This window comes from Toxotes jaculatrix, chromosome 14 (genome assembly GCF_017976425.1).
Source record: "Toxotes jaculatrix isolate fToxJac2 chromosome 14, fToxJac2.pri, whole genome shotgun sequence".
In the NCBI taxonomy this organism is placed as follows: Eukaryota; Metazoa; Chordata; class Actinopteri; family Toxotidae; genus Toxotes; species Toxotes jaculatrix.
This window is the reverse complement of record NC_054407.1, coordinates 22,403,210-22,426,935: the sequence shown is the minus strand read 5'-3', so window position 1 is coordinate 22,426,935 and position 23,726 is coordinate 22,403,210. Positions and strand designations below refer to the sequence as shown.

General features: G+C 40.6%; 1 protein-coding gene across 2 annotated transcripts in view; it reads right to left on the bottom strand.

Moving 5' to 3' along the window:
• The window catches only part of LOC121192797 (contactin-associated protein-like 4), a 79,885-nt gene that overhangs the window by 19,839 nt on the left and 36,320 nt on the right, over positions 1-23,726 (bottom strand). For both annotated transcript variants that reach the window (XM_041054682.1, XM_041054683.1), the window contains exons 6-16: positions 19,524-19,699; positions 19,252-19,398; positions 15,670-15,937; positions 15,030-15,179; positions 13,149-13,320; positions 7,553-7,659; positions 5,774-5,893; positions 5,249-5,449; positions 2,800-2,962; positions 969-1,096; positions 179-349 (exon numbers count right to left, since the gene is read on the bottom strand). In XM_041054682.1, the coding sequence (XP_040910616.1) occupies positions 179-349; positions 969-1,096; positions 2,800-2,962; positions 5,249-5,449; positions 5,774-5,893; positions 7,553-7,659; positions 13,149-13,320; positions 15,030-15,179; positions 15,670-15,937; positions 19,252-19,398; positions 19,524-19,699 (1,803 nt within the window). The remainder of the gene's footprint in view (positions 1-178; positions 350-968; positions 1,097-2,799; positions 2,963-5,248; positions 5,450-5,773; positions 5,894-7,552; positions 7,660-13,148; positions 13,321-15,029; positions 15,180-15,669; positions 15,938-19,251; positions 19,399-19,523; positions 19,700-23,726) is intronic.

Here is a 23,726-nt window from a genome sequence, read left to right as displayed (position 1 = left end):
AGAAAACAAGGTTTCAACCAAACTCAAATTCTCTATTCTCCCTCCAGGATAGTTTGGTACAGAGTAAGCCTGAAACCTCTGGGTTTTACACAGATCCAGATTAAGACTTTGACTTCCAGGTTTCACTGACACATCACTCTAATCCGGATTAAATCTTTACCCTTGAGCTCCTACTCACAGCTCAGTTCGATGCGGATGAAGTCTTTGATGCCCAGGTTTTCCAGGAACACACCAGAGGAGGCTGTGGTTTTGAACAGGAAGGAGATGTCCGCGCTCAGCTCTCCGTGGAAGGTGGGAAAGTGGAGGTATGAGGTCTCCTTGTCGAAAAATGCAGCGTTCCAGAAGTTCCCTGAAAAACGCAACAAAAACTCAAAAAAAAAGCCTGCATGTTCAGCTAATGAGTTTACACAAGGCTATGGTTTCTGGTACGTGGTCTTGTTTGATTAATCATGCCAAACATTTATTTATCTATCTAGCTGGGTAGATATAAATAGCAGTAATTGCAACTAACCGAAAGAGGGAAACGCAGCATACTACTTTGATTTACCTTGTAATGCATTTAATGAGAAGCCAGTATCAGAGTGTGAAAACTTAAAAGGAAATATGCATTAGCAACAGTTCTGTGTACGATAATAAGCTTCAAGATGCGGAGGTAGGGTTCCCAAAAGGATTCATTTATCCCGTAATTGACAGGTGCAATAAAATATTCATACACATTCACACACAACAGGCTTGAGAGAGGTCTTTCAGAGGTAATGAGTTATTATTATAAGTTTGTTGATAAAAATAGCTAGCTGATTGGTTGAGTGTGGATTTACCTGATCAGATAAAAATGTTAGTTTGAGTCGTTTTGTCAGACATTTGGGACAAAATGGAAGAAAGAAGAAAAACAGACAGTATTTTCCACAACAGAAAGATTTCTGTCATCTCACCATTAAGTGTAACCAGGCAACAAGAGCTGGACTTACTGTCTCCATGACAACGAAGCGGTCCCACCCTGTAGGCGGCCTCTGACCCCGGCCTCTGGACGTCACCCAGTGCCAGAGACCTGACAGGGAGACTCTCCTTATGGGTGAGCAGGCCGGAGTCTTCAGCCCTGCACGAGGAGGAGGAGAACAAGGAAAGAGGTGAAGAGGTTATAGGGAAGATGAAGAGAAAAAAAACATTGAAGAAGTGAAAGAAGGAAAACGGTAAAGAAAGTGAAGGAAAAGATGAACAAAAGGAGAAGGAATGGGAGGTGATGAAGGGGTTGACAATGAGGGAATAACGAAAAAAGGAAAAGGAGATAAAAACAAATATAGATAAAAAAATATAGTGAGATTATGAAGGAGGAGAAGAATTAGGAAGTAGGAAAGAAAAAGAAAAGGTAGTGGCAATGGGAGAAGAGATGATGATGAAGAAATGATCAAGAGGGATCATGAGGGAAAAGAGGAGGAGGACAAGGAAAAAGACATGAAAGAGGAGAGGAGAGCAAGCAGAAGGATGAGGGGATAAGAAAGTATTAATCCAAACACAAAAAGATAAAGAACTTTTTATCGCTCTGACAACTCTCTTTGACATAAATTTAAATAATTAGACCAATCATCTGACATAAACCACAAACTGTACTGCTAAATATTACAAGACTATTGTTATAAGTTGACACAACTTGTGCAGCTTCTCAGACAATTTCTCAGGAAGACATTTTAATGGTGAGCCAGACTGTATCAGTGGCCATCCAGACACTCAACACTCTAATCTCTCATCTCAGTCAATTTCTGTGACAGCCATTTCCAAAAGTGCCTTCCAGACAGGCAGCTGAGTGAGCAGCATCCCCCATTTACACCCATGTTCAGCCGCATGCACTTCTGATCTTCATATCAATCTTGTTGTCAGGTGAGAATTTCTCCGGGACGGGAAACGAGCGGCTTATTCTTACAGCGCAGAGAGAATCTGATGAATGGTTGGTGAAAACAGTGTCAGCACTGAACAGTTTATACCCAGAGATGACATGAAGGGGAAACTGAGGTGTGCTGAAAATAGCAGGATTGATCAGGACAAGACAAATGGTCCTACAGTGAGTTGGTTTTCTATTAAACTTAAAAAGCAGTCACTGACGGTTTGAGAGGACAGTTAAGGGCATTAGTTCACCACATTGTTTTTACAATTCAGTAGTAATTATTTGCCTTTTTCTTTCCTCTGTGCTTATTCTACATTTTATTTTTTTTCCTTTGGTGTTATTGCACTTTCCTCTGTTTTATATATTGTATTCATCTGCACGTTACTTGTTTCTGTACACATTTTAACATAAAGCACACTGAGTTTACCCTTATTACCACCAAAAAAGACCAACTGCCCCTAATTTATCATTACAGGTATTAAAGTTTAATTTATTCTCTTTGAATTCACTGCAGCCAAACTCAAAAAATAAATAACAACTAGAAATCAGAGCCTAAAAGAGAGGACATGATGCCACTGAGGCTGCCTAATTCTTTAAATCTTTAAAAACCAAAACCAACCAACCAAACACTCCGCCCACTGATTAGCAGAGGGGGACCTCATCAGTGAAACCACCTGCTGAGGTGGTAAACAAAAACCTGCTGACTGGCACATGGTTCCCCACCCCTGCTCTAAATAATTCAGTCCAAAACAGCAGAACCACTAACTACACCCCGAAAAATTTACCACAGCTCACCGACAGAGTTATCAGCAATAAGTCTCACAAACATCAGACTGACTGCAGGGCTGCTGTACTGGACGTGCATCAAACTACAAATGACCACCTACCAACCTGAACAAAGACATTTAAAATATATATACCACTCCATGCGGTCGGCGTCACAGTTGCAGTAGTGTTGTGGGTCCACACAGTCGCCCTGCAGCCCGCAGGCACACTGCTGGCTGCCTGGTTGAGCTCCGCCCCAGTAAGTCTGGGGACGACCCGAGCCGGGACCACCGAGCCACCAGCTGAACGGGGAGCCCTCTGAAACACACACACACGAGCAAACACACACTTCACTTCCTGTCTTACCTGTGGAAAACTCTTGTTCCATGTACTTGAGCTTGTAAGAACTTTTTTTCTGCTATATCGTTCTGCTATATCGTTATCATACAGTATGTTCTGTCACGTGACATCCAATTATTTCCCTTATTAAAATTAAAGTTAGTTAATCCCCCTTGAAACCAGCTATTTCTGGGATTATGAAATGTCATATTCCTTCAGGCAAAATGCAAGAAAAGTTTATTACAGCCGTAAAAGTTTCCCAGTTTCTCTGCATCTTTTGACTCAAAGATTTCAGCCTGAAAAGTGATGATGGGGTGATGGCTGCATCGATTGTTACTGTCGTACCTTTAAAGATCTTTCTTTTGTGTTTTTTTAATAAGCGTAAAATTGCTTGCTTTACAGAAAATGATATAAGGTTATTATAAAAAAAGGGGGGGGGGGGGGACCAAAGCAACAAAAAGTTATCTGAGGGATGCAGATTATTTTTAATGGTCCATACTTTGCGAGACCACTACTCACAAAGCTACAGAGAACTGCAGCCTCTTGCAATAGTTCACCTAAGATGGTCCCAGAAAATAAAAGTACTTTATACCGTATTATGTCCTAAGATGAACTGGGCTGTGAGAAAATAGCTGAGTGCTAAATGGAAAGTCCCATCTCTCAGCCTCCCAAGATAATTCCAGGGTTTGGAGCAGAACAATGTTTGCCAGCTCCTACCCCTAACACTGAATATATTATTTTGGGTGGAGGCAGTGATAGTATATAGTGAAAAATGTATTTCACATTCTGAGAGTGCGTAAGTGGAGAGGATGGAGAGAAGGTGATTGGAAAGGTCTCTGTTGAGTCAGCGCTTCTTTATTTTCCCGGAGAGCAGCAGAGACTTTATAATGGAACTTCTATTTCTCCAGCCATTCTTCCTTTTCTACCACTTTCACTATTTCCATCCATCATTTTATTACCCACACCCCCCCAGAAAGTTGCTTCACCCCTCACATTTCTCTCTTATACGATCTTTGTAGATCCCCAGGAGCTTGAAGATGTGTCCTTGCAATCAATACTTGAATGGACGTCCACTGGGAATCAAAGCAATGCTTAATGTGCGGTTTAAAATGTTTATTTGGTCATCCAAGTTGATCAACTTTAGCCATGTTAGTGGTAAGGCTACAGGTATGGCAATGTCAGTCTGTCAACTGGTCTGCCACTTTGGTCAAGACAGAAACCGTTGGATGGTTGCTAAGGTATTTACTGATCCTGTGAAATATTTAATAACTGATGTTCTTGTAAACAGACTTTGAAAGCATACGCTTGATTCACTGCTACCAAGACAAATTCAGTGCAACTTTGTGATCTGAAGTGATTTTCATCCTTTTTCTAACACTCACCACCCGTGAGTCAATACAAGCACAAAAAAACACAACTAAACAAAGAAAACACGAGCGTTAGTCAACAGTCATTCCAAAAGAACAAGGCGTTAAACACGTCCTGATCAATCAATTTGTCTGACTCATTTGTTCAAAAGATCGAAGCGAGGGATGTAATGATTTTGTTCTCTCTGGCTGAGAGTGACTGAAGAGAAGCTGCTTAACCAAGCTTTCATTAACTTTTACTTAACCCAACAAGTCAATTAAGAACAAGTTCTTGTTTACTGTCTTTTCCTATTTGAGCAGCTACTTGAGAGGTATTGAGGGAAAAGGAAGGAAATAAAATGGTGAAGTGTTCGAGATAAGACAAGATTAAAAGATTAGATAAAAAATGGGATGTACTTGTGAATTATTAAAGTATGAACCAAAATAAAAAACTATAACTCCATTAAAGTGGATGATTTAAGTTCTTCAGAGATTAAATTGTAAGAAGTTGACTTCAGAATGCTTTACATTCTGTACATGTTTCCGAGATAGTGACTGACAAAATTAATCAAAGTATAATAAAAACAGCACAGTGTGAAATTAGAAACTCATTCCCTGGCTGTGTTTATCTGTTTTGGCCCTGCTGTTCGGCAGTGGAACAGAGAGCATATTAGAGCTCAGATGTGAAACCAGCCAGTGACCAACAGACTTCACATCAAAAAAGAGAGCTTAAAGTTGCAAGTTTGAATCCCTGGCTTAGGAAAATATGACCTAGGAAAGTGAGTGTGTCCCTCTCTCACACTGCCTAACAGCCAAATTCATTTCATAAGAAAGTTGTAAACTAGAAATCCCCCAATTATACGTAAATATATGACGACATATCCTACAAACCTGTCCTGGATAAACAAACAGGAATCACCTGGGGTGTTGAGGAGGCGGGACTTCCTGCAGTGGTAGGACAGCTCCTGTTCGCAATGCTGTGATTGGCTGGTAATGGCCAACAGTTGTTCCTCTTGAGACGAGTAGTCAAAGTGAATTAAATGCTGGTTTGCACCTGGAGAGGGACGGACTCTGGTCAGCTCTGTGTTGTTGTGCTGGATCACCATCCACGTGTTCTCCTCTGGTGGGAATAAATACATACAGTTTATTTTTATCACTATTAAAATGCATAAAACCTTTCTCACACACACACACACACACACACACACACACACACACACACACACACACACACACATTTATGTGATTATACATGTGACTTGATGGATTGAGACAGAAGGACGGGGGAAAATGGAGTGACTGAGCTAAGGAAGGGAAGAAAAATGAAGGGGGATAGAAGATGAAGTGGATCAGTGCGTCATCATTTACAATTATGCAAACGTTAATCAGGAGACTGATGATGGCAAGATGAAGGGGAATGAAAGTGTGTCTGTATGTGTGTCACCTGTCATGTTGCAGTACACCAGTTGTGGTCTGATCGGTCCGCTGCCGTCCACATCGATGTAAAAATGTCCCGACGTGTTGCCCTTGTGTTTGTACGCCTCGCAGGACTGTTCGTACACAGCTGGAGGAGGAAAATAATGAGATCAGCTTCAACATGAATCACATCAGCATCACACACATCAGCTGGCACACAGGAGCTCTGAGGAGATGAAGATCACACACTGTGGAGGATTATGGGAGCTTCTTCATATGACTGTATCACCACCGAATCATAACCGGAGCGAAGAAAATCATTGGAGGTTTTATTTTTACTGCAGTGTCCCGTAAAGTCAAGATCAGCCCAGCTGGAGAGGACAGATGGGAAAGCATCTACTCAATAAATAAAACTTAGACCTTTATCAGCCCCGCCTCTTCCTCTCTGTCTCCACAAGTCTTCCTCCTCCACTCACACACACACCGGTGCTTCCTCTGTAGTCAAATAATCGAGCCCCTTCGAGACAAATCCATATCTAAAGGTTCCCACACTCTGCTCACCTGTTTATCTCTCCTCTGCTCCACAGCCAAAGGCCTTTTATTCATCACATTCCCTCAGTGTGGTTAGAAAAAGGTTTGCACACAAACATCAGCAATGAAAATGAGACCAGAGGTGAACTGTGTGGGAAACTCTGCTCTCCAGGATATGGCTCGAAGGGAACTGGCACAGAAGCAGTTAACCCTCACCCATTATTTCACCTCACTGCCATGGTTTCATTCATTCATTCATCAGTATTTGGCAGGTTAGTCACAGCTGCACACTCATTTAGCTCCATCATATCACTCACACACAATAATACTTTAATAATACTGTAACCTCCTGCACGAGGGAGAAAGGATGGGCAGATATCGAGTAATGATCCAAGGAGCAGGTCTATTTAAAATATGGTTCCACTTTATTACAGCCTGGGTCTCGTTTTTATAGTTTTGGTGGCCATCTCTATCACCTATGAGAATGCGACAGTCAGCAAAGCTCAATAAAAACTTAATAATTGTTGAGTACTCCTCCCAGCCCCCTCCTCTCCCATCTGTAAATGAATTAATATGGGAGAGCGTCAGTGTTCCAAGAATATAAGCTGCTGATTTCTTTTAAACCTGTCTGACTACTTTTTCAGCCATGTTGATACGTTCTCAGATCTCAGGCGTCACCTTGTGGAGTACGATATCCTAATAGCCAAAAGTAATGATGACCAAAACTGCAAAAATAAGACCCAGGGTTTAAAAAAATTCAGTTCTCTTCTAAGAAATTTGAACAGGCTGCAATTTAAAAAAAAAAAAATCACAACACAATTGTGACAGCAAGAAATGTTGGACTCTAAACATTAATAATTATACAGTATGTCCTTCAGTATATCAAAGAAATGACAGGCAGCTTTTTAATTCCTGTGTTGACCAAGTTTTCGGTGATTCCTGTTTAATGTTTTTGTTTCATCACTCATGAAGCACACTGGGTTGCTGTTTGAAATACACACAAACTTTTTTATCATCTTTGTTTAATAGGTACAATGCCTTAATGAGTTTTAATGGGGGACTGTGGCAATGGGGATTTTATCTGTTCTCATTTTATATGATCTCTCTCCGTTTGCACAGCTTCTGGGTTTAAATTATGCAGGAGGAAATATCTCCCTTCATTATTCTGTTTGACATGCGACCTCATTGCTCGTATATTTCATCCAAACCATCTCATCTGTCTAAGTCATTTTTATTTGGCGGTCATGTGGCAGTGCTTGTCTGACAGGTGACTTACAGCTGTGGCAGGTCGCTCCGCTGTAGCCGCTGTCAGAGCAATTACAGTGGAAGACGGTCCAGGACTGACTGCAGTGGCCGCCATGTTCACAACGACTGGGAGAGCACCTGAGAGACAGAGAGAGAACTGACTGTGAAAGAAACAGGACTAAGGTGAGTTGAGGTTAGAGTTGATTCGTTTGCATGTCATGACAGTTTGAAATTTTGAAAACAATTCTCCTTGACCTGCTGAAAACAAACTTTCACAGCAGATAAAGGAGGCAGTTGACACCAAATATGTCTGACTTACAATACTGTCAGTTAGAGGGTTCAGTGGTTGAGGATACACTCCTTGATTTTGTCATCAAACCCAGTCACAAAATTTCAACGGGAAAAGAAATGTAACAAGAAACAAGATGTTTCTGCTGTTAATCAGTTTCAAGCATTTCCGTTTTTGCTCTATTAAATGTGGTGTAAACCTATTTGCTGTGTGTTGTTTTCCACCACTGCCCGCCATGACACACTGCTTTGCACCTGATTCACTACCTGAGTCCACAGGATAAAAAAAAAAAAAAACAGTGGCAGGAACCAGACTATGCCACATACTGCACCCGCAGAGTAATTTAAAAGATTAATGAAGAGTCCAGACTAATTCATATACCGTATCCTTACTCTAATTACAACCATAAAGGGGAACTCCACTGATGTTACACATCCAAGTCTGCTTACAGGTGCCGTGGGGAGCACTACTGCATTTGTGGAAAAAAGCTTTTCACACATCTTCCCTGGGGAGGAGTGAAATCCAACAGATTGACTCGGGACACATCATTTCTGCAGCATCAGGCGTGATCCCTGTCCATCCTGAGTCTGATAATATGAGTGGAGACTGTGGTTATAATGAAAGTACTGGTGAGCATTTGGTAGCACTCAATGACCTTTCAAAGAAGAAAGAGCTACTTCACTGAACAAAGCAGCCCTCTTATGAAATGCAACTTTCCATTTCAAGGAGGTGAAAAAAACGTCAAGGTTGTTTATTTGATGACCATCAGTAGGCATACATATACTGCTAAATAGCAGTGTAGGAGGATCTCAACTAGAACATATTTCATTTTAAATATCAGCTTTTGTATTTAGGTAAAGTTGTGGGAGGTTGTTGGTTTGAAAAAAAAAAGAAGAAAAAAACGTTTTAATGTTTAACTGAAAGATGACATGTGAAGAATATTCATCTGAAACACCTTTCACCCTTCGGCAGAGATAAAAAGAATGCTTCCATTACTTCACAGATTTCTCTCTTTAGATTTTCTTCTTTCATTTTACATAAAAGGAAAAGTTTTCTTCTGAATAGAGAGTATCCTTTCACTTCCTCTCAGCAGCAGATCTTCGCTTCTGCCAGACTGTTTGAAGAAGTTCTTTAAATGGATCCAGCTCCCTCCTCAAAACCTAACATATAACCAGAACTAACGGCAGACCACTTGAGGTTAAGTGAGAAAACAGGTTAAAACGACACTTTAAAGTAACACAGCTCAGCCTCTGATCTCCTCTGTGTTTGTTCAGAGACATAAAGGTATTATGTGACCTCGTTCTGCTGAGAAAAAGACAGGCAGGGAAATGACGGCAGGAGACGATGAGTAACGGTGTTTTTTATCCACACTGGTTGCTTTCCATCTGTTCCAGGGCCGGCTGGCACCTCCAGGAGGCTTGACACAAACACAGACACACCCACACAAAACCCACGTCACTGGCGTTTACAAAGCTTAGCTTCTATCTGTCCTCATGTTTATAAATGTATGTTTCAATGAGTCTGTTCACTTGTGTGAATGTGTTTGAATGCGACAGTGTTTGAGCGTGCGTTTGCCCAAACCCAGGCAGGAATACTGAAGAGAAAACAGATGACTGAACAGAATCTGCAGCCTCCCTTTTATTTAGATAAAAGCCCTGACTCAGCAGGCTGTCAGCCCGCTACAGCCTGATTTTAACCTCCATTTATCTCTATACTGTTTTAATCTAAGAGTAACCCGGAGCCTTGCTTATAAAGCACTAAACTTTCACTTTAAATTCACAGTATCACACTGGTTGGCTCTTTTCACTTTATACATTTATGTTATAGATTTAGTGCTTGTGTACAGAATGTGTGGGTCAGTTCTGTCTTTTTTCTCTAAATGAGTAGTCCATGGCACTGACAAGAGCAATGAAACACACTTAAGCATCAAACTGAGTCTACATAAGCACTTAAAAAACAAACAAAGGATAAATGTACTGGATAATGTAAGGATGAATCTGTGGATACGCAGCCTGTGCATTGATGTCTCTCTGCAAACAAACCTACACCTGAGTCCAACTTAATGTACCTTCAAGCAACAACACACAAGTTCTCGTGCAGGATATATCTGCATGCTTACCCAGGATGGGTGAGCCTTCAAGGTGTTGCACTCAAAATGCACACAAGATTAAATACACATCTCTGGAATTTAATCTTGTTTGAAAGAATTATATACAATAAACATTTTACCTTCCTTCAATCACCATGGATTGATTAATGGCACTGTATAGAACTATACTCAGTACCAGAATGGCCAAGAGGTGAAAACACCCACTTGGTTTTGTATTGTGTTTGCATTCACAGGTTTAGTGTTTGATCTGCCAGGCTCTGGGGTGTTTGGGTTTTCCGGTGCTTAACCCATTAAAGACACAGTAAGCAGATTATGTGTCCCTGCACAGGTACAGGGTTCATCTTCTCAGTATGTTTGAATTTATAAATTGAACTTGTGTGGTCAGATTTTTGACCTTTAACCTTTCACCAGGCCTTTTATGTAAGGCATTTGGATTCCAATCAAATCAACTTGCTATTTACAAAATGAAAACTACTTATTTTCGACACTCTTGATTAGCTTGTTGGACAGATAACAGCGCAACATTTTAATCTTTGCATCTTCAATCTTAATCCGCTGCAATTAAAAGAACAACAGACGGGGTCAGATATAAAGCAGATTTCATAGTCTTCAAGTACACCAGTCATCAACCCTTCTTATTCCCCCCTAAAGCTTTTCACAGCTGTGTAACAACATCACACTCCCACTACCTCTTGTGGTTGAGCGAATTTCGACCACAAGCACAAGAGGTAGCTTGTCAGGAGAATGTAGACGTGGGTTGTAAGCCCTGAAATAAATAACCAACGTTGTGATTGCTCTGGCGCGTACAGTCTCAAACACTCTTATCATCAGAGTGGCTGAGTGGTTAAGGTCGTGCACTCAACATGTAACAGATGTAAGTCCTTGTGCTCGGGGTATTGTGGGCTAACATCCCACCCCTGGTATTCACTGTGTGTTTGGAGAAGATCGCTGCACTCATGTCATAAAGTTTAGGTACAAATACAGCCCTTTGCCTCAGCAGTAACTTTACCCTTGGTAAATTGGGCTTTTTCTACAGGCTAACTCGAATGTACTATATAATTAACAGACTGGGTTTCTTCATTAGATGTGCCTTCAGGCATGTCTATACAAAAAAAGGAAAAAAATAATAAGGGTTTTAGTTCAGATGGTTCTGCCTGCCCATGCAGAGGAAAGAGGTTGTTGAGGAAATAGCTTTTGTTGGCTTTTTGACCAAGTTGCTTGCAGACCAGACCTGAAGTAAATTAGAGTGTTGATGCAGTTCTAGTTCTGCTACAAGACTGATGGGTCAAATCTATTAAATGCATGGCTGCTTCTACATTGTACCCATTGCATGGGGTTATACTGCTATTAAGCCTTGACACAAACATACAAACACAGATTTAACAGTCTGCTCTGAGGAAAGAGAAGCATATGGAAGCTAAATTTAAAATCAAATTTAATCAACAGACTAACAGGGAGGGAAAACACTGTGGAAGCTATGGTTTTTCTCTTGTTCTGTTCCCGTGAGTCATCAGATCTGTGCAGGAGCTGGATTCTGCTGAATAATAATCTGATAAAAGTTGAAACAGGAAGATGTTTAATTAAACCCACCGGAGCAAATTCTCCTACTCTGTTGAAGCTGTGTGGCTGGTGTGTGCCTCGCTGTGTTCAGATGTATGTCTGCATGTATATGAGTGTGTGTTTGCTGGTTGTTGCTTAGAGGAGAGTTCATAATTGTTCATAGTTGTAATTGTTCCTTTAATTTCCTTGAACTAGTGATATACAACAAAGATGAACTCTTGCTCCCCCATTGTTATGTGTGTCTGTCTGTGTCTCTCTATCATGTGTGGAGGGGAAATTGTGATATTCTATATCTGTTTTTATATATTTCATATTATACACATATTTTTTATATTATATATATTTTTTAGCCGAGCTACTACTATGGGTTAATAGAGGGTAATGACAGTCTGTCAGTCAGACCATCACTTTAGTCCACGAAATTCTGTATAGACATTTGTGTCTACCATAGGATGACATTCGTGTTCCCCTCTGGGGATCTTTTGTGTATTACATTTGCATTATAAAGCCCTTAGTGACCTTAAGTAAGTAAGGGATACAAAACTAAATTTTGTTATCATTAGTATTATACTCCAAAAAATTGAAACATAAAATTACACACTTCCTGTTGGGCATACATTATCTCTCTGTCTTACTCCCTCTCTTCATCTGTAGTGTGCTTCAGTGAAGATATAGGTGGGGATGGGCTTTATGCACTAGATAGCACAGTAGAAACGACAGGAAATGAGAGAGGAAAGAGATAGAAATGGGAAATCACATACAACGAAGGTCCTCAGCTGAACACCAGCCAGGTACTTTGTGGCTCATGGTTGGCGCCTTCACCCATCGGCCAGTAGGACACTTTAAAACTGAAAATTTCAGGCCTTTGCTGGATGCAAAAGCAACCGACAGGAATTAAACCAAAATAAAAACTCCCCACATCATTAACAGAGAGTGGAACGTAATGAATCAAAACATTTCTGCTTTAACAGTGGTTTTCACAATGAAGCAAAAACACCACTGATAACAGCACAGTGATAACTAAAACAGCCTTGATCAAATCATGACAAAAAGGCAGATACACAAGTGGGAATAACAAATTATTTTAGTGAGAAACAGATGAGAGAAAAAAATAAGTAGAAACAATGATTTGTCAGTTATGGGGGAGAACATAAAACAAACAGGGCTGTCAGTGGCTATTTCACATGTCAGGTCTCCACTGAACATTAATTTCCATTCCCTAATGGAAATGCTGTGCGTGTTTGTGTGTGTTTGTTTGTGTCTTTCCTGGATCCAGCACTCCACAACCAGCTCAAGTCACAAATAAATGAATCTGCCAAAAAAATCAAAGAAAGGAAGAATTGCATTTCACTTCCACAAAAGCTGTGTCTCACGTAAAGTTGGGTGACAAAATAATCAAAGCAGCTCTGAAAAGAAAAAAAAAAAAAGCAACAAACATCTGACTGACAGAGCAGCTATTCTCTCTGCATCCAGCCAATAAATGTAAACAATACATCAGCAAAAAAAGCTTCTTTTAACTTCAGTTTTGCTCTTAACTCTGCAAGTTACTGGGCTTAAAAATGAAACTATACTATGGCCTCAACTGTGCTTCGGATTATCTGAGGGACACTATGGTAAGTGTATCTGCAGGGATGTCTCAGTGCCTCAGCGGGCTTTGGTGATTCTGACCTGTCAATGATGCCACACATGTCAACCTGCAGGTGGCTGTAGTTTCCCAGCAGCCTTTGCTGCACCAGGATCAGGTCCACCAGCTGGTTGTCCACAGCGAGGAGACGCATGCAGCCCTGGAAAATGTCAAAGGGGTTTCTGCATTCCTGATAGTCGTCTTCAGCAGGACAACCTGGACGAGACAGGGAAAAGAGCAGTTAGACCACAGAACACGAGTAAGGAGAATGACATACCAGCAGCGATACCATCAAAAAACACAGAAGCCAATAGTGAAGTACACTAACAGTTCATTGTACAAGAAGCTGATAACCCACTTTTTAGTTCTGCTCAGTTCTTTATAAACTACTATTAATTTTGCCAAGACATTTCAAGAGGAAAATAAAATTGCATACATATTTAAAATAAACAGCATAACGCAGCTAACGGCATTCACCACAACTGAACACAGTCAATTGCTTGTGTATTAAGGACACTATTTACACAAATGGAAGATACATCATAGCTAAAGTGGAGTACAACCCACTGTGATGATTAAATTTCACTCTGAGTGAGAACACACTCATTTGCTGTAGGGGTAAATGTGCACCCACGGTGTACACAGTTCTATAGGGACAAAACCTACTGTGATTTACTGAAGAACAGCATAATGTGGCACTGTGGTAAATGTGTTCTACCACACAGAGAGTTGAGCTGTGATTTGTGGTGGATTTTGTATTTTCAAGTGTGTGGACTAATGCAAATATAGGTCAAGCCTTGATTAAATTCCCTTGTAGTCCATTTAATGTGAAAGAGGAGATAGTGAGTGTGCATTTATGTAATGTGTGAGTGTGTATGTGCACCAAAAAGCCTCGGGCATTTAAAGAACATGCCTGGACTGCAATATTTCTGAGCAGAGACAGGACAAAAGAGATGAGATTTTAGGAAAAAAAAAAAAAAAAGGGCGGTGAGGAAGCCAGAAGAGAATGAAACTGAGAGAAAAGGGAGAAAAAGCCGAGAGGAGTGAGAGGAATGAGTGTAGGAAGAGAAAGAGGAGAGAATTTGGAAGAGAAAGAGGGGAACAGCATGAGAGCAACAGAGTACGGAGAGAAAGAATAAAAGGAGGAGAGGAGACAGATAAAGCAGACTTACAACTTTCATTATAAAACAGCCACAGGCTACATTTGGCTCAGTGCACACACAGCTGTAAAGGTGAGTATTGATGACACCAACTGTACCGAGCACTATATAAAATGCCAACAACATTCAAATGTTAATACATATCTTTTAGGACAAATACGACAAAAACCACACTGAAACAGAAATAAATACATTCTGGAGTTAGTTTGGATGACTGGTGTATTCTACTGCAACTCTACCACGACACTATTATTCTCCATAACTCAAATAAAAAAATAAAAAAATAAATAAAAAAAATGAGGCAGCAGTTGAACTTAGTGAGACACGGGGATCAAAAGAAAAGGGGAGTGAGAGTGAAATGAAGTTAAACCCAGACATGAAAGGCAGGAATAAACTGTTTAATTTATAAATGAGGAGCATTAAATTAATCCTTTAGTTAAATATTCCCAAAATGAGAGTAAAGAAATTCAAAATTGTAACGTAGCTTAACTATCGGTCAACGACTGCAAAATGAGCTAGAACCTTAATTAGTTGTGGTAATGCTAGTTCTCCGAACGAATTTATGCTATTAATGGAAATTTATGCTGTTTCTCTCCTGTTGACATTTCAGTGAAAATTCATTAAATTAAAAATTAATTAAAACTATTATCAGGGCATGTTGAGTACACAGTGTTGAAGATTAAGCTCAGTGTACCGTAATGGTTGAGTGATCAGCACCTTCTATAGTATATAAACTGATGTTGATTATACATTTTCCACTCTTACCACCAAAGAAGAGCTGACGTCCTACGGTGACAGGAAATGAGGGGCTGGCGTGAGCGACACCTCCTTCTTCTTTATCTACAGCGATGGTCAGACGTCCTCGTCCAGAGGTTAAATCCACTGAATGCCACTGACCGTCATTAAGAGCCGAACCTGAAGATCATTCAGTGACAAAAACTGATCAGCTGACTGAAAGAAAAGTAAGTGGCAGCAAATCTGATAAGTAATTAATAGCTAAAGTATTTTTTAATCAATCAATCGATAATTAAAGAAAATAACTGTCAGACACTGAAAATGAAAAAAAAAAGTTGGGTGCAGAATACTACATAAAGACTACCTTGCCCCAGGTTTTTGTGTTGTAACACAACACCAGAGCTTAAAACTAAACATAAACTAAAACAATTAAGGTCTTTCAACTAGATTTTGAGTCCTGCTACAACATCAGGTCCACAAGATGGAGAACGGAGGACTGGCTGATATTCTGCTTTAATGGTGCAACTTTCTAACAAATTTGAGATTAATCAAATTATATAAACCCAAATGATATGGAGTAAAGGCTAACAGGTAAGGTGAGTATTTACCTTTTAGACTCTGGGGCCAGAGAGGAGAGGTTAAGAATCAGTTTTAAAGGTTGTTGACTGACCTGCGCTGAGCTCCAGCAGTGCCTTGCCATCCTTATCGATCTGTAGCCGGAGTCTGGCCTCACTCAGGTACAGCCAGACTACACCCCCTTTGTGAGGGAGGTCAAAGGTGAGCAGAAGCCCCGCCTTGTTCCACGTCCTGAACTGAAACCCCAAGGACACGCCCCCTGAAGCTGATGCTGTCGCCACCGGCAACTGGAGGAAGCTCTGAGGGCCAGGAAACGTCACGGCGACAGAAACTGGCTCAGCACAAGAAAAGGTCACATTGCCCTGAGATAGAGAGAGTGAGGAGGAGGTGCGACAGGAAAAGTGATTACTACAGAGATAAAGCAACACAAAACATGAATATTAATCAGCTGCAGAGGGTGTGTCGATGTGACATGTCGCAGTGATCTCATCAGCTCGTCTCCTTGAGAATAAAAGCCATGAATGCAAACTCAAAAGAACAATGTCACCCAGCTCAGAGGTGCAGAAGCGTGGATATGTATGCAAACAGTATTATATAGACAATACTGTTGCAGTCTATTGTTCTGAGTGGTGGTAATGACGCCAGGTCCATTGCTAAAGCTGCAGCAGAAATATATTACAGTCCCAGGTCTCAGCTGGGAATATCAGCCTGCTATCTTTATAATGCTCCGGAAACACAGATGACATCTAAAAGCCCTTTGTAGAGCTGTTAAAGTGATATATGAAAGTACATAGTGGAGGATGCAGCACTATTGCAAAATATAAAGTAAAAAGCAAGCTATAAAATCCACCCAAAAACCATTTACTAACACAAACCTGCACACCCAAAACCACCTTCACACGCAATCCATCACTGAACGCTCTGCTTCTTTTTGTTATCATTCTTTTAAGAGTGGTCAAAAGTGGTCTCTCTATTAAAAATTGCTATGTTGTTTTAATACTTTACTACCTTAAAGCAACACTGTGTAACTTTTGCCGAGGAGCTGCATCAGCAGCCTAATTTACAAGATGCTGGTGTATTAAATTCTGCTGGGCTCAGAACCAAAGGGGTTCAGTGTACTGGAAGCAGTGTACCACGAGTAGCTAATGGCTCGTGTGCAGAAAACAAAGCCTATCAGTTCCTCAGGCAACAAACATGAAATAATCGTCTCAGTATGCAACAGCAATTACACCGTCTGCTCATGTCAACTCAGAGTTTGGCTAATCTGACTGAAAACATCTGAACCCACAGCAGCTGTGTGCTAAAAGATAAATGATAGGAGCTAATCTGGACTGATCTGGTGGGACGGTCCCCGGGGGCAGGGGACATGCTCGGGTCGGGTCAGTGTGGGTTGATTACATATGCACGGCATACATGTATGACATGGCCAGTGAGTCCAATCCTGGAACGCACGCAGCGGCAAGCTCTCATGTGCACCCTGAGAGTTTCGCCAGCCCACGATGTGGCGGCCCACCAGGACTTGTCCTGGAAAGCCAGATGACCAGTCCACCACTGAGCTAGTCTCTTTGCCTCGGCTATTGATGTCCATACTGAGAACACCGAGCAAGCTTCTGCTAATAGCTTGCTGAAGACGCATTCATCCATTCATTCAAGCACCATTCTCCATATTATTAGTCAGCGTACTATCAAAATAATTTTGAAGCTGTTATTTTTAGGTAAAATATTTGCATAATGTTGCTTTAAGAGCTGCAGCACTCCTGTAAAACATGCTCTATTAGGCCTTCAGTCTTGCATATGAATCTCTGAACTATTTTTACCTGGAGTTCTTGCTTCTTTGCTCTTTGGTCTTTTAGTGTAATGAGAGATCATTTATTAGAAATGGTTCACAGCTGCTCTCCACTGAGCTTGCTCCACTTATTGTTCTTATAGAAACATCTAAAGCTCCTAATGAGAAAGACAAGGAAGCGTTGCTGAGAGTCTAACCGTCGTCTACCTTCGTCTGTCCTGTCATCACTCAGTGTCCTCATTAAGCTCTCATTAGAGTCATTAACCAGCTAGTAGCTTGTTAGCAGCAGCAACAACATCCAGATGATTTCCCAGCGGTGGTCTGAGGATGTCAACATGCATGTAAACATATACAACCTCATATATTCTACACGGTGATCTGCAATTACTTATGCATGTGAAGGCTTGGTTAGAGCCTTCACATGCTCCAGAAGCTCCAGTGAATGTGTGTCATAGCGTCTGCTAAGTGTCATGGTGTCTTGTGATAAGAAAATCACAAAAAACAGAGAAAAAACAACAAGCAGAATGTTTGATGAGCTTGTGGCAGGCCAAAAAGAATTTTGTAGAGGGCCAAATCTATCCTGCAGTTTTTATTTTAGGTGGCACAGCTCAGGCTATTGATGCTGTATTCTCTCTCAGATACAAAAGCCCAGAGTCCAGAAAGTCTGAGGAGCCGAACATCAAAGCTCATCATCACACTGGAGAAGTTAAAAACAACTCTATCACGAAAGTAATGCAGGCGAGCATTTCTCTTTATATCAGCTGTTTCGAGTTAACTGCTTATCTTTTAATACTGTTAAGTATCTGAAAATAATGAGTATTTACAGAGTTGATTTTTGACTGACCTCTTCACTCCTAACAGACATGTAAGCAAAGTGGAAATGAAGGGAAACAAGAGCAAGTGACGATAGGAAGCTTTGACCTCAAAAACATTAAAGTAAGAGCAATATTATCTATAAAAGAATAATATGAATTACTATAATACTGAGTATTGAGCAGCAGTATGGGTAGCAGAGGTGCTTGATAAGTGAGAAGAGAGAAAGAAAAAAGGTGAAGCATGAGAACAAGCAGTGAATTGGATGTATTGAACTTAAGGTAATGGGAATAATGTGTCACGTGACTGACTCACACGCTTAGTTATTGTTGCTTGCTTTAGGTACTATATCCAGGCTTATAATTTTTTTCTGGATACACAAAATGCCTAAAATGTAAGGTAAAGAGCAATACATGAACACAGAAGGCTGCATTTATTGATTTTTGGCCACTACAGCGCAGAATAACCCTCAGACAAATGAACAGCCACACAGCCCTGACATAATATGCTGCTATTAAATTGTCAGGACTACTGCGTTAGCAAACAACTACCTGCAACAACTACCACAAACCAGCAACATCAGCATTCATTATGAATCGTGTACTGGCAACCTGAATATCTTAAGTCCAATATTCACTCTCATTTTAACTCTGGTGTGGTCTCCACCAACTCCTGAGACAAATATCTGCCTCTGTAGCTGCCTGATGTTCCACTCGTCTCATGATGTCTGTGTGCGGTTTGGTGCTGGGCAGGTGGCATCACACAAATGAGTGTTTTTTTTTTTTTTGCTGAGAACAGCTGCCTCCTGCTGCTGCGGAGACTGAACAAAAACAGTAAACACTCTGGAAAACTAAAACTCTATGCTAAGAGGAAGTTAAAAACTCTGCAGAAATATCTTGATCAACTTGTACAACTCTGGATGCATTTGATATATCAAAGTGTATGTACTGCAACAACCTGACAACTGCAACAGCGGTACTGGTTGTTTTTCTTAGCCTACTCACATTAACTCTGTTGTTGTTCCATCTAGCTAACCATCACAGTAACAGGGTGTTCACGGTTTGCGAATGTACTTGCCATTGTAGTAACTTTCTGGTCGTTGTGTTTAGCTCGTTCTATCAAGTTGAGGCCATTGTAGAGCAGGTTTTCCAGGCAGCCATGGAAGTTCCTCTTTGAGACGACTGGTTTCTGAGAGTCGAGGCTCTGCACTGCCCCTAAACTCAGCTAATATAGGGATGAAAAGATAAACAAAAGGGCAAAAAAATAAAATACATTTGCAGTGTAAATGTGTATGAATGTGTGTTTGTATTTACAGTATGTCTGTGGGAGGGCACCATGTTTCATCACACCTGGTTGATGTCCCAGTGGCTGAACTCTGCAGGGATCTGAACCTTCTCAGTGTGTTTGTCCACAGTGAGGTTGAGGTGAATACCTTGTCGCTCCAGGGCGACATGATGCCAATGCTTATCATCTAACAGGCTGCCAAGGGAAGCGAGACGTCGGGGCTCAGAAGATGAAGTCCAACCTGGAAGAGAGAAGAAGGAGGAGGAGCAGATCGGCAGAAAAGAGGAGGAGTAAAGAGGAGGGGAGGTGGCAGGAGGTGACAAAGACAGGAACATGAAGGAAGAGAGGGAAGATGAAGATTGGACAGGAGGACATGAAGGCGTTGACGTGGTGAGTCGCAGGAAAGAAAGGGGAGGGAAAGTAATGGAGAAGAGGGCATATAGGAGGATCAGAAAAAGAATGAAGAGGAGGCGGAAGATCAGGTGATAAGGAGTAAAATGAAGGAGAGGAACACAAGGGTGGTGCAGGCACAGCGAGGAGGAAGAAGGCGGAATGTGAAGAGGAAGAAGAGAGGTGGGAAGAGAGGGTGGAGATGTCAGTGGAAGAAGAAGGAGAATGGGAGGCGGGAGAGGATAAAGATGACAGACAAATAGACCGTTATTGAAAACTAATGACATAGTGAGAAATGGAAATTACAGAGCCAGACTCAGTCTTTTAATCAACACATCACCGCTGTTCAATTTGCAAAGTCTAAGCTTGACACAAAGAATAAGAAAAAAGAAACCTCATGCATAAAATAAGACAAAACTTCTTTGGTAAACTGGATAGACCAAAGTTTTCTTAGTTATTTGACTTGTGAGTGTGTCTTTTTCAGTATTTTGTTGTCTGTTTATTGGAAATGCAGGTTTGCCTCTAATAGATATAACAACCGGTAACCTATTTTCTTTTGAGTTATGTAATTTATTTGGCTGTTTTCCCCTTTTCTATCTTTGGTTATCTGGCTTGATAGTCTGTTGTTTGTTGTCTCCTCATTATCTGACCCACTACTCTGCTTCTTCCTCACAATCTGACCTGGGGTCAGGGGAACGACAGCACAATGACAGCAACAACACGCCAGCCTCCATAGTGTGTCTAAATATTTCACTTTTTGTCAGTATCGCACTGAGAGGAGCACAGCCAGGTCACCCTCTCTCATCTCATTAGGGACTACTGGATATCTGCATACTTCCACTGAGGACTGAAGCCAAATATGTGATGAAGCCCAATCTGAGAAACTGCAGGAGGAACAGAGCGAGAAGTCATTAATGATAGATGAGCACCAGCAGGTCCAAATAAGTGGATCAATCCCCCCACAGTACTAGGAAGAGAAACTTTGTGTTTCTGCTGAGAGTCGGAACTGTAGAAAGAGCTGAATACAGTCAGCCATTAAAAATTTATTAGATGCTCTTTAGGGAGAAACAATTCCAACTTCAAAAAGACAAACAGAGACAGTTTGAAAGATGATGGACAAATATATCTTTGATATTTCAGCTCGTTTTGTGAGACGATTATTTGATGAAAAAACAACTTCATCCAGAGAGCGACAGAGGGAGTTAGGATGTCATGATACAGACAAAGTCTAGCCTGTCATTGTGATGAGTTATTTGATTATAATCTGGATGAATGGAAAGAGGCAGTGCAATCAATATGACAGGAAGGATGGAAAGACTTAAAAACACATAATATCAGTGTATTGGCATTGATTAATGCAATAATTAATATGTTGTTGGAGGTGGAGAAGAGAGGGAGAGGATTTTATGATTGAGCGTGTCATTGGATGGATGATTTCATTACCGCTTCACTGGAAAGAGAAAGAAGGAATCAATATGAGAGGTCCGAGGGCAAACAAATAGAAAATCACTTTACTGATATTAATACATAGAACCATCACCATCTTTCTCTGAGCCTTTCGCTCCCTATTTCCTCTGTTGTTTCCTTGGAAAGGCTTTGAAATCATCAGACCATTTCAGAAAAATCAGGAGCTTTTTCTTTCTTCACTTCTTTCATCACTGACTTTGATCCATATAATATCTATTGGTAAAAGGTCTATTTACCTTGTACTTTTTCTGATCCAGAGCACAAAACAACAATAACTTGGCTACGTGCTGACATTTCTGACTTTCAAAACTTGTTTGTCTACTTACCTTCATAATTTCACATTGCTGCTGTACTCTGCAGATCAGTTTTGGTTAATTTGCTTGTTCAACAGCTCAGACTTAGTGGTGTAAGAGAACCGCTGGCATAGTTCAATATATCATTATTGTGACAAACCCTTAAACGGCAGCACTGTCATTATTATCATTTTAAATTGTAAAATTTAGCTAAGCGGTCATTGTTGCCTCTATCATTAAAATGTGACTTTATTATTTTTGGTACTTGTGTCACAGGTCACAGAGGCACCCCACATTTAATAATTCCTTTGAGACAAAATGGGTCAATTAAATTAAAAGATTACTGAACTCTAGCCTTACAAAACCAGACTATATCTTATAAGATCTTATTTCCTACGTACTGGACTAATCAAAGGGAAAGTACTGTGACAATGAAATGACTTGCTGCCTCTCAAAACACTGGACCTCTGAACAACTAATTCAACTAGGAGTTATATAAAATGAAACATGATCCTTCAGCTGCAAATTCAGCTCAAATACAGCACATTTGAGAAAGTGATATTGATAGTTTTAAAAAATTGACATTTAATGAATGGTGGCATTTTTCCCCCCCAAATTTCAGGACCAAAGACAGAAGGGCAGAGTCTGTGCATGTGGCCAACTCTAAAAAGACATTCATCTCAAGCATATTCATCCAAAGCCTTGTTAGAAAAAACAGAGAAGAGAAAGAAGAAGTGTCCCTGTATGTTTTCACCCTGTTTCTGAGATCAGCTTTCTTTATTGAGACTGGAACCTGGAGTTATGGATGAAATTAAATTTAATTTGATCTCTATCTTATGCACCAGTGAGGAAGACATTAAACTCTTGGTAGAGCTGCATAGAGGTAAACAGAAGGAGACTATGCTTGTACTGGTTTGGCCGTACAGGCGTGCGGGTGCAATACAAATAAACAGGTTCTGAAAAAGTTTTGGAAAGAAAGTGAAGGAACTAGCTTAAACTGCAGCATTATTCCTCACGTGGAGGGGGCTCAGGATGGATGTGCCGTACCGCACTCGGTGCTGAACTCTACCGTCTGTTACTTTGTCATTCTACTCAAGTCCTGAAGACGGTATCACCTCATTGTATCTTGTCTGCAATGCTATTATTGGCTGCGCAAAATCAGATTAAGAAGAAAGACACTGACAGCTCTTATCGGAAAAACAGGCTGGTATAATTATTTCAGCAACTCGCTCTCATAAAGCACCGGGTCTGTCACATAATCAGCACGAAGCCGAAGCTCTGATATGATTCACAACCTGGGTCACAGAGTGAGAGGTCTGTTTGAAGTTCTGCTGCCTCACAAGTTTCCTTTGGTGTGTTTTCGACATAATTCTCTTTCCTACTGATTGAATAGAGACAGAGTCAATTCTGCATCATGAGCTAAACAAGAGGGAATAACGATGAAAGACTTTTATTTATTTTATCACAGCAGTTTCAGTATCTTCTTCTGTGTCAAACATTCTAGAAATGATCAAACCAAAACAAAGACATGAAGAATCATAACATAACTCATAAGAGTCACTGAAAGTATGGGGAGCATAGGGAGACACTGATGTGGATTATGTAAACTAATATTAAGTGCAGGTTAATGCAAACAAGAGTTAATTCTACTGTACTTACCTGCTTATTAATATAAAGCCAAGAAGGCCATGGTAACTTGTGACCTACACCAACCACTGGTAACAGCTGCCAAGAGTCTGGTTTCTATGGTTTTCCTGACTTGATATTAAATTTTGTGTACTACATTAAGGCTGTGAGCTAACCACTGGTTTTTTTTCATGTGGGTTAAGATGTGATGTTCAATAATGAAGTTGCTTATTAACATATTCATCAGATCTAACTGTCAGAGTCACTGCTTTTCCCGTACGGATCATATGGATCAAAACAAGTCTTCGAACGTCACTGAGGATGTGATACAGATGCAAAGCTTCTGTGAAAAGCTGTTCGTCACATACGCCTCAAAGCTCCAGTATCAACAGCACTAATAGGATGTTTTCTGTTAGTTCTCTATCAAAAGGCTGAGATGAGCTAATGAAAAAGACGTCCGAGTGCAGAAAAATGTTTTCACAATGAAAGTGA